The sequence below is a fragment of the Atractosteus spatula genome, chromosome 20, assembly GCF_055471065.1.
Source record: "Atractosteus spatula isolate fAtrSpa1 chromosome 20, fAtrSpa1.hap1, whole genome shotgun sequence".
Classification (NCBI taxonomy): domain Eukaryota; kingdom Metazoa; phylum Chordata; class Actinopteri; order Semionotiformes; family Lepisosteidae; genus Atractosteus; species Atractosteus spatula.
Window position 1 is genome coordinate 6,542,792 of NC_142725.1, and position 17,066 is coordinate 6,559,857.

Here is a 17,066-nt window from a genome sequence, read left to right on the forward strand (position 1 = left end):
GAGATTAGAGGTTCGAGATTACAGGTGAGACAGAGATTGGAGACTGCAGTGAGATTAGAGGTTCAAGATTATAGGCGAGATAGAGATTGGAGACTGCGGTGAGATTAGAGGTTCGAGATTATAGGCGAGATAGAGATTGGAGACTGCAGTGAGATTAGAGGTTCAAGATTATAGGTGAGATAGAGATTGGAGACTGCAGTGAGATTAGAGGTTACAGGTGAGATAGAGATTGGAGACTGCAGCGAGATTAGAGGTTACAGGTGAGACAGAGATTGGAGACTGCGGCGAGATTAGAGGTTACAGGTAAAATAGAGATTGGAGACTGCAGTGACATTAGAGGTTCGAGATTACAGGTGAGACAGAGATTGGAGACTGCAGTGAGATTAGAGGTTACAGGTAAAATAGAGATTGGAGACTGCAGTGAGATTAGAGTTTACAGGTAAAATAGAGATTGGAGACTGCAGTGAGATTAGAGGTTACAGGTGAGATAGAGATTGGAGACTGCAGTGACATTAGAGGTTCGAGATTACAGGTGAGACAGAGATTGGAGACTGCGGCGAGATTAGAGGTTCGAGATTATAGGTGAGATAGAGATTGGAGACTGCGGCGAGATTAGAGGTTCGAGATTACAGGCAAACACCACCGTCAGGCCCATGGCCCGTGGTAGACACGGCAGCTCCTTGGTTTCGAGCCCAAGTTAATAAGACGCACGTGAAGGAGGGTGAGGTCTGCCAACGAGCAGCTTCACAGGAATTACACAGAAAACAACAGAAGCAAAGGCACCACTTAAGGGCCAAGTTTGCTTCAGCGCTCAGCGCTGTGTCCTGGCGTTACAGGGGAGGAGCAGTGCTGTCCAGGATGCAGGGACAGGAGACTAGCTCATAGCCTGTCATTGTGAAGGCTGTTAAAAACATGTTTTGCTCATTTATTATGATCATCAAAGCTTGAGTTCTTCCTGGTATTCAACAGAAATACACATCATTCAGTGCTGTGCCTCAATAACTCAAGCGAGTCAGATGTGACAGATTGGAGACATTTTACACCTATTGATTTACCATGATCCGAAAATTAGTTGTAATCATCTGTGCACATAAAACAGAAAAACAGGAGCTGATTTTGATTTGAATTGCTTTACAGTAACCTACTCTGTGTTGGTTTTATTTATCCGTCACTGAAGTAGTTTGGAAGTTGTTCATATCCAGCATCATGTGAATACTGGCTGCTGTGTCTGAGGTTTAACAAATGTGACAATAACAGCAAATCAGTGGCATAACCCCAAAGCCAACAGCTGCCTGGGAAATTGGCACAGTGGCCTGCCTGTAAAGCAGGCCTCTTGAGAGGCCAGTGCAGAAGAAGAAAATAACTGTGGTCACTAACAGGAGCTAAAAAAAAAAGACAAGACACGCTTTACTTTGTATTCCGTTATAATGACTTGTTTTATTTAACCTAAAAAAACAGGGTTTATTTACATCATCCAACACAACAGAAATGATAAAAGAACACAAAAAAAATGGAATTTGAAAGTTGTCACTCAGTATACTTTTCTCACCAGTCCAAAACCATCTTTAAAACTGCTTGACCCATGAGATGACTGGAGCCCCAGGCAACAGGTCACCCGTTTTAAGCCATACTGTCCAGAGGGGATTCGAATGGTCTCATAATGGATTGAAAAGGGTTTAGCCCGTCGTGTGGGATCTCGTGCTCTCGGAGTTTTTGAGACATTCCTGTCGAAAAGATCCTGTTTCCCAGAGGATGGGTGAAGGAAACGTGGATATTGGAACTCAACCAGTTTTTTTTTTTAAAAAAAAACCACCTTGCCAGACAACAGTTGCAAGAGATGAGCACATGAAAATGCATTAACACACTTCAAACAGATTCACGGATAGGAAGGCGTTTGAATTTTATTGATTGCCGTCTTCCTTGCTTTAAAGTATCACTATGCGCTAAATGAAATGATATTACATTCCAATGCATTTTTGAGGGGGCGGGATTCTGTTAAATGGAATCCTCACATAAAGAGATATCTAAAGTGCTATTTCATTTACACTGCTTTTTAATGGCATTGCAGTGTAACCGTCGAACTGCATAAATATTCGAAAAGACAGAATTGAATCTATAAAGACGTCTGTTCTGTAAACCTTAGTGAGAAAGACCAGAAGCAGTTCGATAACAAGTTTCAATTGCCAAGCTGGTTTAAATCTAAACTCAGCTACTGAGATCCGGAACTGGTGAACTTTTGGAAAAGCCACTGTTCCAATCTGTGTGAAGTGTTAGAAACCAATAACTGCTGTCCCTCAACACAGCTAGGAAGAGGTGTGGTGGCTGCTTGCTTCTCGAAATCAAGGCGCAAGACAACAGCAGTGACATGTCCAGTATTCTAGTACTTGGAATTTGAACACTGAAAGGAGAAACTTGTCTTAAGACTGGCGTGAACCTTCCATTGTTCAAATTGTTCAACCTTCAAATGACAAGGCTCATGCAAGTCATTTCATTGTGAAGCTTGTGACCTCCACAGCGTGTCCTTGCTATTTTAGACTAATGGAAATATTCCATCTCAAATATCTCAAGGCTACTCAAAACCGTGAAGGACTAATTATTTAAAAAAATGACATGCAATAGTTTCCATTGTTAATGCACAATACTGAAAATGAAAATGAAAATGTTTTGTGTTTTTTGGCATTTTGAGTTCAGAGTTCACAAAAGCCTGTAAGTAGTAAATATGACCACTGGGTAGCTTTTGGTAAACTCAGATGTTGCAAGAATTCCCTTGTATGTGTCTTTGAAGGTGAGGTGCAGTTTTCAGTTTTTCAGAGCTTCATAATGGGGAGCAGAATTTAAGACAGACATTTTCGACTAAAAAACAAAGATCTGGTTACTCTGATTGCTGATAGCGAAGAAATGCACTTTCTTCCAAAAGACCATTCTACCAGGAGATCAGTGCAACAATATGGGCATCGTTCATGTGACAGAACTATCACAGCATGAGACTCTTCATAACTGCGTATTTTGGGATCTGTCTAAACGAACCGGACTCAGAGTGGTTGTGATCAGTTATGCATGTAGTGTTATATAAAAGAATGCTGAACGGATGTATCCTGTTATTCTGCCTTTTGATCATCCTCTTGTTGAGTATTCTCTGCTGTATTTTGGTGGCTGTTCTGCTTGAGCCTCTGAGTGTATTCCTGCTTAGACCGGCAGCCACATAAACTAGTCATTCAAGAAAAAAACAGCTCCTAAAATGTCGCTTTGCTGAAGAAAAGCAGATCGTGTGGGAAATGGCTCGGTGACGCACGTGCTTCAGACCGCAGTGCCTCACTAATGGGCTTCCAATATCCCTGCTCCCCGATGTATCGGAGACAGAGCGATTCTGAATCGAGCAGTCTGCATGCCTGGTCACAGTGTAAGCAAGATACAAAGACAGAGAATCACACAGATCACATTTAGTCACAGAAATGGATTAAGAAGGTTAAGAGCAGGAAAATGCACACAATTGGCACTATTCAGCTAACAGAGAGAGCTGTTATCTACACATCCCACAGACTTCTGGTGAGCCACTAATTTCACAGTCCTCTTCAAGATATAATCCATCTACACAATAACTATTTTTGCTGGTACAGCACTGACCACTGACACCTTTTCTCTCTCCAGTGGGATCACTAGTTAACCCAGAAAGCAACCCACTGGCGAGCTCACAGTTATCACCTTGTGTAGACTCCTGGTGGATTCCAGGCTGTTAGGAAGATTTCTCACAAAGACCAAGCTTCACAGCGGTCTCACTTCATTGAGACACATTAGTGCACACAAACGAAGGTTTTCCTTTAAAAAAAAGTATACAATAAATTAAAAAAAAAACACTGAACATTATAAAACAAGCAAAGAAGAAAGAGCATGTTAACCTTCTTGGTACACTGTGTGTTTTTCATAGTTTAAAAAGTGGATTTTTTTGTCAATACACATTTTAGGCAGATCTCTAGCTACGAATGGATATGTTGCTCATGCCTTGACGAAGGGGACTGAGGTCCAGGCTGCTTCCCAGAGTGTTGTATGAGGTTAAGAGTCTGCATGAGCAGGAATTCCCTTTACAGATACTGCCACTAAAACAGGCGTGTGTGCATTGCAGGGATGGTTCAGGTTCATGAGACTAGCTTGAATCCAGACTTCGGTTCATGCTACACTGAAGTCATCGGCGCAAGACCTACTCCAGGTCCTGTCGTTTATCATTTTGCAGGGTCAGGGTGATCCTGCCATAGTTAGAGCATCAGACTGGGGAATTCCCCTCACTGCTCATGTCTCATGAGTGGCTCGAGAGGTGGGCTGTGCTCATCGCCAGCCAACAGAGAAGCAGGTCTGCATCCACACTGACACTGACGGTTCGTGGAGGTCTGCGGACCCCCGGGGGGTCACGGTCATGCAAGATGAAGCTTTCATGCAGGAAATCCCCCTAATGCAGCTGAAACCAACCCAACCCACCCGTGCCCACCCATGGGGGTGGGAGACCAGAGTGGAAGAAAAGTCGCAGGTCTGCAAACCCAACGCGCTCACTCCTCGGGCACGCGCGGTTCACCTCTCAGTCACTCTGACCGCTGGGGGAAAGGGGTGGGGAATCGCGAGACGGCGGGCGGACGGGGCTGGTCCGGGAGACTGCCGGAGGTGAGCGGCCCAGGCCCGTCCTCGCTGCGCACAGCGGGACAGCTCTGCGTCCACCCCCGGCAGCTCGATCAGAGTGCACTCCTCACACCTCCACGCTGTCTGGGAAACCTGTAAACCGTTTTTCTTAAAGTGCGTAAAAGGCCCAGTGAAAGGTGAGATCTGATGCTCATAGCCACACCGGTGAACAATAACTTGGAAGTCACCGGTCCCAATCCTGTTTATTGTCAGTCAGCTGAGTACAAATAACCATCTGCTGCTTTCTTACACCCCAAATGACACCACTGGTTGCTGATGCTACTTAAACTGCTTCACATTTATCTTGATAAAATTAGTGTTTGAGTACAAAAGAGTCTGGGGAAAGACACTTCAGTGTCAGGGTCGTGTAAGTGGTCAGTCGCACTGTGTAAGGTATGTGTTGCTGAAAATGTTTATTCTCTCTTCCTTTCGCCTCCTAATGGCTGGAGAGCAGGTGCTTTCTGTGCTACAGCTGTTCTGGCTGCTGTTTCCGTTGGCAGCAGTCAGACTCCTTCAGCCAAAAGCCCAGGATGACGTTTAGATACCAGAGCCAGACTTGCTGTAGCAGAGAGCTGAGCTGTAAAACCTGGCAGGCGACTCTGCACTCAAACTGCTCTCAAAATCTCCTCAAGTTCATTTCTCCTACAAAACACCACTACCACCCCACCCCCCCACAGAATAAAAAAAAGTTAAAAACAATCCAGTTCACCTAAACCATTTCAGTTATCCGTCAGTACGTCAGTAGTCAGGTGAGTATCTTTAGTTGCGGTTCTGCAGTTGACCTTTCATAAAAGTGTGCATAGTACCAGGTACCAGGTGCATTTTACTGGGCTAAACCAATTAAAACGCACTGCAAATCTGCTGCCAGTTTGCCTTCGCTCTCAGGCGGTCAAATGATGATTCTGTCACCATGCACTTAAGCACTCGCCTTGCTAGTGCCAGGCTGCTCTGTAAACTCTCCTTCACAGGGCAGACAGCAGGTCAACTAGGGGAGCAGCCTGTCAGTCCTCCGTGTGGATGTTTGTCAATGGACTAGCATGGAAAGGCGCATGCGTTTGTGCGTGTGTGGGCATGAATCTCGGCATGTACGTGTGCGCTAGCCTGGGTTATGTCTGCGTGTGTGTCGTCTGTATGTAAGCGCGCGTGTGTGTGTGTGTGTGTGTGTGTGTGTGTGTGTGTGTGTGTGTCAGTGTGCCAGGGCTCTGTGGGCTCGGGCAGTGCCCGGCTCACTCAGTCAATAGTTTGATCTCGTTGGCGAGGAGTTTGTTGATGTTGTAGGCGGGGTCGGGGGGCGGAGGGGCGTCGCGGGTCTCGGCCAGCTCGGGGTCGCTCTCGCTGGAGGTGGAGCCCACGCTCATGGTGCACACGGCCTCTGGGATGGTGCTGGGCGGCGGGCACACCTCGGGCTCGCTGCTGGTCTCGCTGGCGCTGGACACCACCGAGAGCAGGGACATCTTGCGGGTGAGGCGGCTGGGCAGCAGCGAGAGGGCGTAGTCGGCCACGATGCCCGCCACGTCCATCCCGCAGGCCTGGTCGAAGGCGATGAAGCCCACGTTGGCGTTGGCCTCGCACACCACGAAGGAGCCGTCCGCCAGCTGCAGCAGGTCGATGCCACACACGTCCATGCCCAGGATGTTGGACACCTGCACCGCCAGCTGCTTGCCCTGCTCGCTCAGCGGGCACATCATGCCCACGCCACCTGTCGGGACAAGAGTCGCCGTCAGTCGCTCCCGGCGCTCTGCGCGGTTGGGTCTGTGCCACCGGCTCCTGACTGAATCACCTCGTGAACCAGTCTACTGTCTCTTCCTTCTCTCTGCTGTGAGCCTGAAGACAGCTTGGCTTTTGCTTTTCAGTTTAAAAAAAAAAAGTATTTTAATTTCAATTTTAGCTTTTCAGTATAAAATAATATACTGTCAGGAAGTTAGTTGTAATAACTACTTGAGGCAGACATGCAGTGACAGTTATATTGTCATATATAGCAGCTGTATCACCCTGCAACTCACAACTCACAGCTGGCAGCCCCACTGGAGCTCAGCAGGTGTGAGCCTGGCCAGTACCTGGATGGGAGACCTCCTGGGAAAAAAGGTTGCTGCTGGAAGAGGTGTTAGTGGGGCCAGCAGGGGGCGCTCACCCTGCGGTCTGTATGGGTCCTAATGCCCCAGTATAGTGATGGGGACACTATACTGTAAACAGGCGCTGTCCTTCAGATGAGACATAAAACTGAGGTCCTGACTCTCTGTGGTCATTAAAAATCCCAGGGTGTTTCTCGAAAAGAGTAGGGGTGTCACCCCGGTGTCCTGGCCAAATTTCCCATTGGCCCTTACCAATCATGGCCTCCTAATAATCCCCATCTCTGAACTGGCTTCATCACTCTGCTCTCCTCCCCACTGAGAGCTGGTGTGTGGGGAGCATACTGGTGCACTATGGCTGCCATCGCATCATCCAGGTGGATGGTGCACATTGGTGGTGGTGGAGGGGATCCCCATTACCTGTAAAGCGCTTTGAGTGGAGTGTCCAGAAAAGCGCTATAGAAGTGTAAGCAATTATTATTATTATTATTATTATTATCATCTCCGCAGGGGACTCACCTAGGGAGCAGTTGCTCTGCATCCGGCCGTCGGTGGAGCAGCGCAGCATGGAGCCGATGACACGCCCCCCCACCAGCACCACGCGCACGTCCCGCCCGTGGGACTCCTTCACGTACTCCTGGAAGAGGTAGGGCGCCTCGTGCCGGATCAGGTGGCACAGGTCGGACAGGTGGTGCTTGTCCCGCGCCAGGAACACGGCCTTCCCTGCGGAGAGGCGGAGACGAGGCCCGTCACACCCTCCGCCACGGCGCCAGCGCTCTGGACCCGGGGGGGGGGGGTGTACATGAACGCACTGCTCCGTACATTATTCCCACTGCCTGTCGGAAGAGCGGACAGTTCTGGGGGCTTTCTGTTCTGAGCCTGGACCCCCTACAAGCTGCACAAACTACATCTGTTTGGGCGGATTTGTGCCGATGAAAGTAGTTTAATTAGTGTTTCGCAAAAATCAATAGCAAATTAATCAAAGAACATTATGAGATTTATTAGGACTAGGTATGCATTTACTTTATTTGCCTTTTAATCCAACAACAACCATGGCTCTATAATTCCTGGGAACTGAATACTGCAGCTCAGGCCAGCATCCTTGGCTTAAAGGGACTCTAGACTGTAAGGACAAGTCAGGTCCAGCTCTTTCATTTCATTTTATTTCTCTGTCCGCTGGGCAGCCCAAAATATATACAGAGTGGTCACGTACAAGTTTAATCTGCAGCCTAGACCAGCTATCTGGAGAAATGCCCATCAGGAGCCTGTTGTGTGTGATCTGTCAGAGAGGAGCAGTAAATGAGCAGATAACAGCGCTCACGATTTCCTGCAGGGGGGCGAGGCAAGGGGTTGCTAAACAAAACAAAAATCGAATTGATCTTTTGGATGAGAAATCTCAGAACTTAAACAACTAGAAGTCCCAAAAGGCTCCAGTGCACTGCAGGTGAACACACCCAGCACTGGCAGTCTGGTACGAGGGCAAAGCTAAAACAGCAAGAATTCATACGGGCCAAGGAGTTCATCTGACTCACGCCCAGGACCACAGGCACTTGACCTGCGCTTCTCTTGTCTTTGAAAGTCCCTCAGCTGAGCTTCCTATTCTTCAGGAGATCTCTCAGCTGGGGGTGTGTGGGGCGTTATCGGACCTATTTCTGATTCATGCCTAATGAAACTGCTTCATCGTGCTTCGCCACAAGTTCATCTGTTCTCTCACACAGCCAGGCACCAGGAGTTTGTTTGCAGTGAACTAACAAAAGCAAATGCATTCTCTTTGTGTGGTCAGCATTCAAACCAGTCCGGGCTCCAGGTTAGCAGACCCTATTTTAATCTAATCTTAAAAAAAACAGCCGAGTTTACTGATGATCAGAGGCGCGGAGGCCGTCCTGGTGAGGATTAGGCAACAGAGCCACAGTCTGGCCTTGTTAAAGTTGACCTCAGCAAACGTAACAATGCTATTGCTCTTCTGCCTGGGTTTCACAAGGGGTTAGAACACCCCTTCACTGTGTTTTACTACACTTGACTATAATTACACCATGCTGTGCTGTAGTAAACAGGCCTTAGAAATGTTAGCGTGGTGTATGAGAGTTCCCACAATCCTGAGTACAGGATTGTGAAGAGGCACAGTGAGGAGGTAGTGAAACCACAGCACACCCACAGTCAAAGCAGAAGTGAAAACTCTGAGCTACATTTACCAAGGGAAACATTTATAAGGGAGGTTACAAGGTTACATAAGTGCTCACAACACCACCACTTCATAACATATATAATATCATAATATGTGACTGCTTTTATGTTGTTTCTAAAATACTTCAAAATCTTCACTGCAGTGGCAGCGATTCAACGGTATTTTCGCGTGAAACACAGTCGCGGTTAAAATCACAAACCCCCCCCCCCCCCACAGCCGCAAATTGCAGGCCCAGCGCTCCACGGCGGGCTGCCAGCAGGCAGAAAGGAAGAAGCAGCTCAAAACGCAAAGCAGTCATCGAGCGCTGGCTGGGGAATTTGTGATTGCTGGGTGGGGCGAGGTTTTGATCCAGCTCAGACCAGGACTCGGAACTGTCCCCGCCTGAAATTAGGACTCGGCAAGGACAACCTGTGACGTGTCAGCAGAGGTCTCCTTTTTGCTTGCTGTGCGGTTTGGAAAGTGTCCTACAGGCAGGTCATCGCCCCAGTTAGAAGAACTGCTCCCTGCTATGAACAGATGCAGTCCCCTCGCCACAACAGTACAAACACACTGCATCATTCCACGTTAAAATCATTCATTTTCCAGAATGAAACAATTTTAGAGAGCATTGCATCCATTTGATATCAGCTTTATCCAATACAGGGTCATGGAGGAGCCAGAGCCTCAACAAGTGTAAGGCACAGTCAGCCTACACGGGATGCCAGTCCGTAGCAGAGCACACACACGGACACAAACAGGCACACACTCACACCGGGGCCAATCTTCCCTGAACCCAATTTATGTACCAGTACGTCTTTGGACTGTGAGAGGAAACCGGAGCACCCGGAGGAAACCCAGGTGAACACAGGGAGAACTCCACAGACAGCATTCCAGGCATTGAACCCATGACCACAGCAATACTAACCACTGTGTCACCGTGCTGCCCAAGAACATTAAAGAGTTGCATTAAATCTGTCTTTATAACTAAAAATGAGTTCCGTTTTCTCATTGGTAATTGCCCGGGTGTAAACGAGGCGTATGTAAAACCTGGGGTTCATTCTAAATTTAGGGAGACAGGCATCTGTCTGATGTGACATATTAAGAATAACTGAAAGGCAGGGCTGACCTTGTTGAAAACAGCCACTGAGCCATGTGTGGAAAGAGCCTTGTCTAGGTTCTGAATCCTATGCAATGATCGCTTCTAATCACCCCTTCACGGCAGCACTAGAGTGGCCAGGGCGGGCTGTCAGACTGTACACCTTCCTGAAAAAAGACCGAATTCCGGGATTCCGGGAGGATGCGTGCTCTCCGAGTCCCCCCTGGGTTCTCTCCAGAAAATGGCCTGCCCTTTTCGGAACAAATTAAAACTCGCTTCAAACCCTCGCTGGACTGCACTGGGACATCAGCTATCTCCTCCCCACTGAGAGCTGGTGTGTGGGGAGAGTACTGGCGCACTATGGCTGCCGTCGCATCATCCAGGTGGGGCAGCACACTGGTGGTGGTGGAGGGGATCCCCATTACCTGTAAATCGCTTTGAGTGGAGTGTCCAGAAAAGCGCTATATAAGTGTAAGCAATTATTATTATTATCCTCCACACATATTGACTCACATCAGTGCGAATATTTCACGAGGTGCAACGGTTCATGTTTCATACTGAACGAGCCCTGGTGAGTCTGGTCTTGTAAGCTAGGATCTGAGAGGATGTGGACGGCCTTAACCCTGCTCCCAGCTCCCAGCACTGGTGGGACCCTGTCCAGCAACCAGCTGGCTGGCTGGCTTCTTCAGCTGGGCTGATCAGGGCCCTGGCACAGAAAAACAGAGAACGCCAGGAGAACAAAAGCCTCTTGGCCTGTCTGCCTGCCAACAAACGGGGACAAGCCTGCACTGCCCTCAGATACCCACCCCAGGCGGTGACCGCCACACTGCACTCGAGGGGAAAGTGAGGACAGGGCCACAGCGTGCGCTGACGGGGGCACTGACACCGCGAACGGCAACTTCCACTATAAATAGCATCTTTATCACAGTCCTCGTTTCTCTGCGATAGTCCTCTACTGGCTTGTTCGAGCTGCGTGCTCATATTTGACTGGCGTGCGAACAGGCAGTCTCAGGGAGAGGACCTGGCGTCTCCTGCCGCTGGGGATAACAAGTGTGCGCTTGTTGAGAAAAGCTGTCCGTTTGTTAAAACCACCGAGGCAGTCCGGCGCGCGCCGTTCAGAGAAAGGGCTTTTCATTACGCGCGGGGCATTGATCTCGGCCAGCGTCCAACAAAACGGCACTATCGGCGCCAGCCGGCATCTGCAGAGAGCCCTGCGTTTATCTGCGCCCGGTGCAGGCGGCTCTCTGCGACAACACTGCAGCCGCAGTGGGCAGCCGGCCTCAGGCCTGCATCAGCTATTGTCAGAGCTCATCAATAATCAGTCTCTGGAGATCGATCCCTGTTACTCCCAGGGGAGCAGCAGGCCCCTGCCGCAGAGACGAATTCTGCCTGAAGATATGAAAAGACTGAGGACCAGGGCTCATCTGTTCCTCAGTTAGCTCTGCCAAGCAGGCTGTATAAGGCCTTTTAATTCATTCTAGCAAAAGGATGAGAGCTACATTTTTTGTTATAGGTCTCTTCAATTAATAAATAGGCACTAATTCATCTAACCCCATTGACAAACAAACATACTGTCCATTCACAATATTAGAAAATGCCTCAATTAGCAAGAGTGTCAACCTTAAGCAACAATCAGAGCTCCAACAAGGCAGTATCGATTCCATCAAACGTTCATAGATGTCCGTAGAGAATGGGACCACAGAGCCAAACGCCGTTTGCACCATGTGGGTAGCAGCTCCGTAGCTTCTTGTGGCCTAAATTGTACGTCCAGGTTTCGTTTTCTCTCAAGCACTGCCTGTCAATCCTCAATGTTTGAATTGCCACATCAGCCGGGTCTGCTGTTGCCTTCAGCATGAGCAGTTATGCATCTCGTAAACTCACCCAAAATAGCCTTCTCTCTCAACAACAGCACACTGAGGAAAAGGTCTGGTGTGCTACTACTTTGCAGTTCTCAGGAATCATGGGATATACCATATCTTATAGCTTATCTTATGCTGGAATATTTCTGCAGCTGTGGACAGGACGGGTCACTGGTTTAAGAGTACTGGTTTACACTGATAAACCAGTGCTCTTAATAATATAAAGCACCTATGTATTCTGGTGGAAACTCAAGGTGTCTTAAGAATTGCAGACATACTGAACAGTTCATTCATATTTTTAAGATTGTTTTGCTCGCATTACAAACATCATTAACAACCAGCTTTGGGTTCGCAGTCCTGGCCCCTCTGACCTCCGGTTCTTACTGCTTTTTTTAATCACAAGCTCATTTAGCCCAAGTTTCTATTTGAGGACTTTCAGCTCATAAAAAGGTTAATGAGATTTGTAAGTGGTACAAACCCTGTGCCAATTTGTGAGTTTAAAAACTCCCCTCCTTAACATGCAAGGAAGTGTGAGCTGAAATATTGCACATAAGCAGGAGGAAAAGCGTTTAATTCATCACCAATTAAGAGCTCAATAGTCAGAAATAAGGGAGCAAATTTTTAAAAAAACAAGCAGAGAAGAAACTACACAAACGTTCTGTGTGCTGAAGCTATCGGAAATAACTAGAGTTTTTCTAAAACTCAGGACTGAATGCAGTAAAAGGTTATCAATTAGAGAAAACCTATTGCTCCCAGGATCTCAGCCAGCCATGTCCTGAGAAAAGCCAGGGTGCTGTGTTCAATCACACAGCTGGGTGACTTGTTCCACACTCCCACAACCCTTTGTGCAAAGTGCCTGCTGTTTTTTTTGGTTTTAAATGCACTTACACTTATGTCCCTGGTCCACGTTCTGCTGTTTTTCTGGACAGAAACGTAAATTGGACCCCTGGGGAAAAGACAACCCAGAGGGGCAAGGAGCCCTGATGCCAGGATACTGTTGTGATCTGCAGAGCAGAGCGGGGTTTCTCACAGGGACTAAATGAGCACTGCGGTTAGTGTAGCCTGTGGGATTAGGCGCAGTGGAGGAGGAGGTGGCCTGGCAGGGAGAGAGAGAGAGAAAGTACCACACACCTCTGTGTCCACGCGCGTTCTTCACCACTACCGGGTACCCCAGCGGCTCGGCCTCGTCAATCATCTTGCGGAAGTTGTCGTGGCCCCCTGAGCACACAAGAAGACAGGGCGTCAGCGCCCATCGCCCCTACATTTCGAGGAGCAAGGCATTCCGGGGGCTCGCTCACAAGCCCGGGAATATTCTACCACGGAAAGACACCGAGGACAATTCAGACGCTTATGGAAAACATGGGAAAAAGATCAGTCACAATTAAGGATTTCAATAACTGTGAACTAGACGTCAGCACATCACAGTAACAGGTGAACATTAAGCTTTAATCGAATGCTCTTGGCTGAACAGCTGGGTACCTCACAAGCTGCTCTTCACAGACTGGGTTCACACTGGTGCAAAGGTGATGCCACAAGGGGCAACCGGCAGCTCTCCAGAGGTCTGCTGAGACCTGATCGGAGTGTCACTGGGACAGCTGCATGAAACTGTTATTTTGACTGGCTTTGCTGCAAGGTAAAAGCAAGTCACTGGGGGACAATCAGTGCCTTGATGTCCCAGTGATCCAGCTGTCTGGGCTGTTGCAGTAAAGCAGTCGGCTGAATATCAAACCGAGGGAGAAGAAGTCTTGAATCTGTTAAGCAATCTGGAAGTAAAGCCTGATAACTGCACCTCTGCGCATCCTCCCACAGTTCTGATTACTCAGCACAAACTCCTGCAGCTGTCCTTCAGGGTTAAGTGTGAATCACCCCTGTCAGTATCATTACATATACCTCCCAGAAACCACCATCCAAATCACAGCATAAATAGGTCACGGAGGCTGCAAACTTCATTGCGGCGTTAATCAGCGATTCTTATTCCACTAGGATTTTCTGGAGTCGTATGTGTAGGCAGTCTCAGTGGTATGCACACAGCTGCAAGCCTGCCCCCTCAGTGCACTTTATCAAGATCACAGTCATGCGCTCTGCAAGCCCAGCACTGCTGCCAGACCCCGCTTACAGCACAGGAAAGGAACGGAGCTTCTTTTATTTATTAAGCCAGGACGTGCTCCTCACTGTGCTCCTCACTGATTGAAGACCTGCTGTCACGTGCGTATGCTGTGCAGGATATTCAGGGTAAAAAAAAATCTGGAAGATTTCAAGTCGCGAGCAGTGCATTTCACAGCAGTGCAATCAATTCCGTCATGTAGTGACCTCCAAGTCAAAACATTTAAGATGACGTGTTGGGATTTTGTTTTTTGGCGTTCCTTTACAAACAGCCACATACGCTCTAGTGCTATTTCAGGAAAAGAGCAGTGTCTGGGGCCAGGAGGGTTCGGTGCTCACCGTAGGAGAAGGTGTCGGGCAGGGGCACGCCGTGGCCCGCCAGCTCCTGGAAGGTCCAGAACTTGTTGACGCAGTTCAGGATGGCCTGGGGCCGGTTCACCAGCCGGCAGCCCAGCTTCTCCAGGTGGCGCAGCACGGTGATGTCGCTGTCCGACTGCACCCAGGGGGTGGGCACCCGCACCACGGCCACCTGCGGGTACGAGGTCACCAGCTCTTGCTCCACACGCAGCCCTGGAGGGAGAGAGAGAGAGAGAGAGGGACGGGGCACGGTCAGTCTGTTTGCACTGGCAGGACAGGACCACAGGCGAGCCGGCGAGCTCCTGCCATTTTACGGTCTTGCACCAATACAGACTCGCTGGCTGCCTCCGATCAAGCATGTCCAGGCCAGGCAGCCCACAGAGATCTCCATCTCAGATACACACCCACAGGCTCCTTCCCCTGATGCTGCAAAGCCTGAGATCTGCCTTTTCACTGGTGCATTTCCCCCCAACACAATCAGTCTCTTTTAATTGCATGGAAAAGAGCTTTTCAGCATTTTCAGCCTGTGTAGGGAATGCAAGGTAATTACTGGCCCGCCTCTGGCAGCAGCCTGCTATCCTGAATGATGACCCACTGCTTTTTTTTGCTAGCGTTCCAGCTAATAACGTGGAATTTAACCCTCACTGTCACTGGCTCAGCACATTCCCGTTCGCACTGCATGACAAATGCACGGATCTGATTAGATGACCATTCGGCACCTTTCCACATCCGTGCTTCCACACTGAAAGCATTTGACGTTCTGCCAATAAAGTCATTTAATGATTGTGATGAGCTGCAGCACCAAATCCCCTGGCTGTTTTTTTTGTTTGTCTAATTAATATTCACGGCCTCAGTGTCCGATTTCATTGTGAAAGCTTTGGATTCAGGAAGTGCATGTTGTTCAGCTATCCCCAGTCTCCCCGCTCCACACCGGCCCGGAGCGCCGCTCTGGAAACCTCTCCTCAGCCAGCTCGCGCTGCTCCGGAATCTGGTCTCCGTCCAAGCGGAGTTCGCTCCGCTCTGGAGTCCCGATAAGTCTTTTCGGCTGCGCCGTCTCGGCCTGCCACAGGTCCGTTGAGGATAATGAACTCCAGAGCACCACTCATTGCTAAGTTATGATGTATTCAGTGCCCTCAGTAACTCCAAACAGACCTTGTCTGCTGCCGAGGAAGGGAACAGAGCTTCGCCACGGAAAAGATGACCAAGCACAGTGTTCTCTGGGTTCCAGGGCCCTGTGTACAGGCTGGCAGTGGTGCGCTGTGCCCAAGGGCCCTGTGTACAGGCTGGCAGTGGTGCCCCAGGGCCCTGTGTACAGGCTGGCAGTGGTGCGCTGTGCCCCAGGGCCCTGTGTACAGGCTGGCAGTGGTGCGCTGTGCCCAAGGGCCCTGTGTACAGGCTGGCAGTGGTGCGCTGTGCCCAAGGGCCCTGTGTACAGGCTGGCAGTGGTGCCCCAGGGCCCTGTGTACAGGCTGGCAGTGGTGCGCTGTGCCCAAGGGCCCTGTGTACAGGCTGGCAGTGGTGCCCCAGGGCCCTGTGTACAGGCTGGCAGTGGTGCGCTGTGCCCCAGGGCCCTGTGTACAGGCTGGCAGTGGTGCGCTGTGCCCCAGGGCCCTGTGTACAGGCTGGCAGTGGTGCGCTGTGCCCCAGGACCGTGGTAGATGCCGTCAGTGCTGCTGCGCCGCACACTGGAGAATGAGCCAGTGGATTGGACAGAAGAGACACAACACTCCCATCAGGCTGAATGAAAGCAGTTTCTGTCTTTCCACATCTGCTTAACGGCGCTTCGCTTCGCTGTGGACAACCCCAGACTGGACAGGAGAGCTGGACAAAACTGGGTGCCACACGGTATCTGGGCAATTCCAAGGGACAGGTGATGAAACGTACAAGAAAGTGAGGACAATGAAACAGCAATTACAGTTGAAAATCTGCTTAATTAATTTTAATGCTTAATTACTCCTAGCCAGCGGATTTAAAAAAATAATGTCTGTGCAAGTCCTTAATTAGTTTTTTTTGTAAGAAAAGAGGTTGGTTTTATCTTTGTTCTGTGCAATTCCACCTTTTTAGTAGTCTGTGCCAATTTCCTTTGACTCACCAAACATCAATATATGAACACGTTTTCCAAAGTTAATCATTTTCAACAAAGTCAGAGGTTTGGACACCTGCTGCATCAGACAGCCTGGCAGCAGCAGCGAGGCCATGTAGCAACTCTGTGAGGGTGCCTCTGGGCACAGGAGAGAGGTTCAAGTCCCGTGCAAAGTGTTCAAGACCAAAACGACAACAACGATGGTTTTCTGCAATTAGGCTGTCAGAAATGTAAAAATCCTTGTTCTTGTGCCTTAATGGTCACCACATTTGAACACACCGATGGGCCCTGCGTCCTGAAGGGCAACACTGGCTACTTCATTAGCTTGGCTGGCCTACTGCAGGTTTTACCTTAATCACAGACATCAAACCCCAGTAGGACAGCCTGCAGGTGCTGCTTTTGAGCTGGTACCTGTGCCAGCCTTGACAGGTGCCCAAGCTGCCACAGCGCCTCACAGACTCCCTGTTCCTCTGGGACATCAGTCAAGACACCCCCTGTACTCCAACCCTGGAGATCTCTCAAGTCAAGCTCCCACCCTGGAACTACAATCCCCCCCCCGGACATACCAAGAGGGGGGGGTAAGTAAGCAAAAGGGCAATAGATCTTCCGATTCTCACAGCTGTGTCTTTCTAGGATTATGAGCTGAGAAAATCACTGGATCTCAGAGAGA

At 49.2% G+C, this 17,066-nt stretch overlaps 1 protein-coding gene across 1 annotated transcript in view; it reads right to left on the reverse strand.

Annotated features, from left to right (window-relative positions):
- Positions 1-1,411: 1,411 nt before the first annotated feature.
- rimkla (ribosomal modification protein rimK like family member A) overlaps positions 1,412-17,066 on the reverse strand; it is a 28,798-nt gene continuing 13,143 nt past the window's right edge. The window contains exons 2-5 of the mRNA XM_088938070.1: positions 14,296-14,526; positions 12,985-13,071; positions 7,254-7,457; positions 1,412-6,364 (exon numbers count right to left, since the gene is read on the reverse strand). Of these exons, the coding sequence (XP_088794196.1) occupies positions 5,892-6,364; positions 7,254-7,457; positions 12,985-13,071; positions 14,296-14,526 (995 nt within the window). The 3' untranslated portion in view covers positions 1,412-5,891. The remainder of the gene's footprint in view (positions 6,365-7,253; positions 7,458-12,984; positions 13,072-14,295; positions 14,527-17,066) is intronic.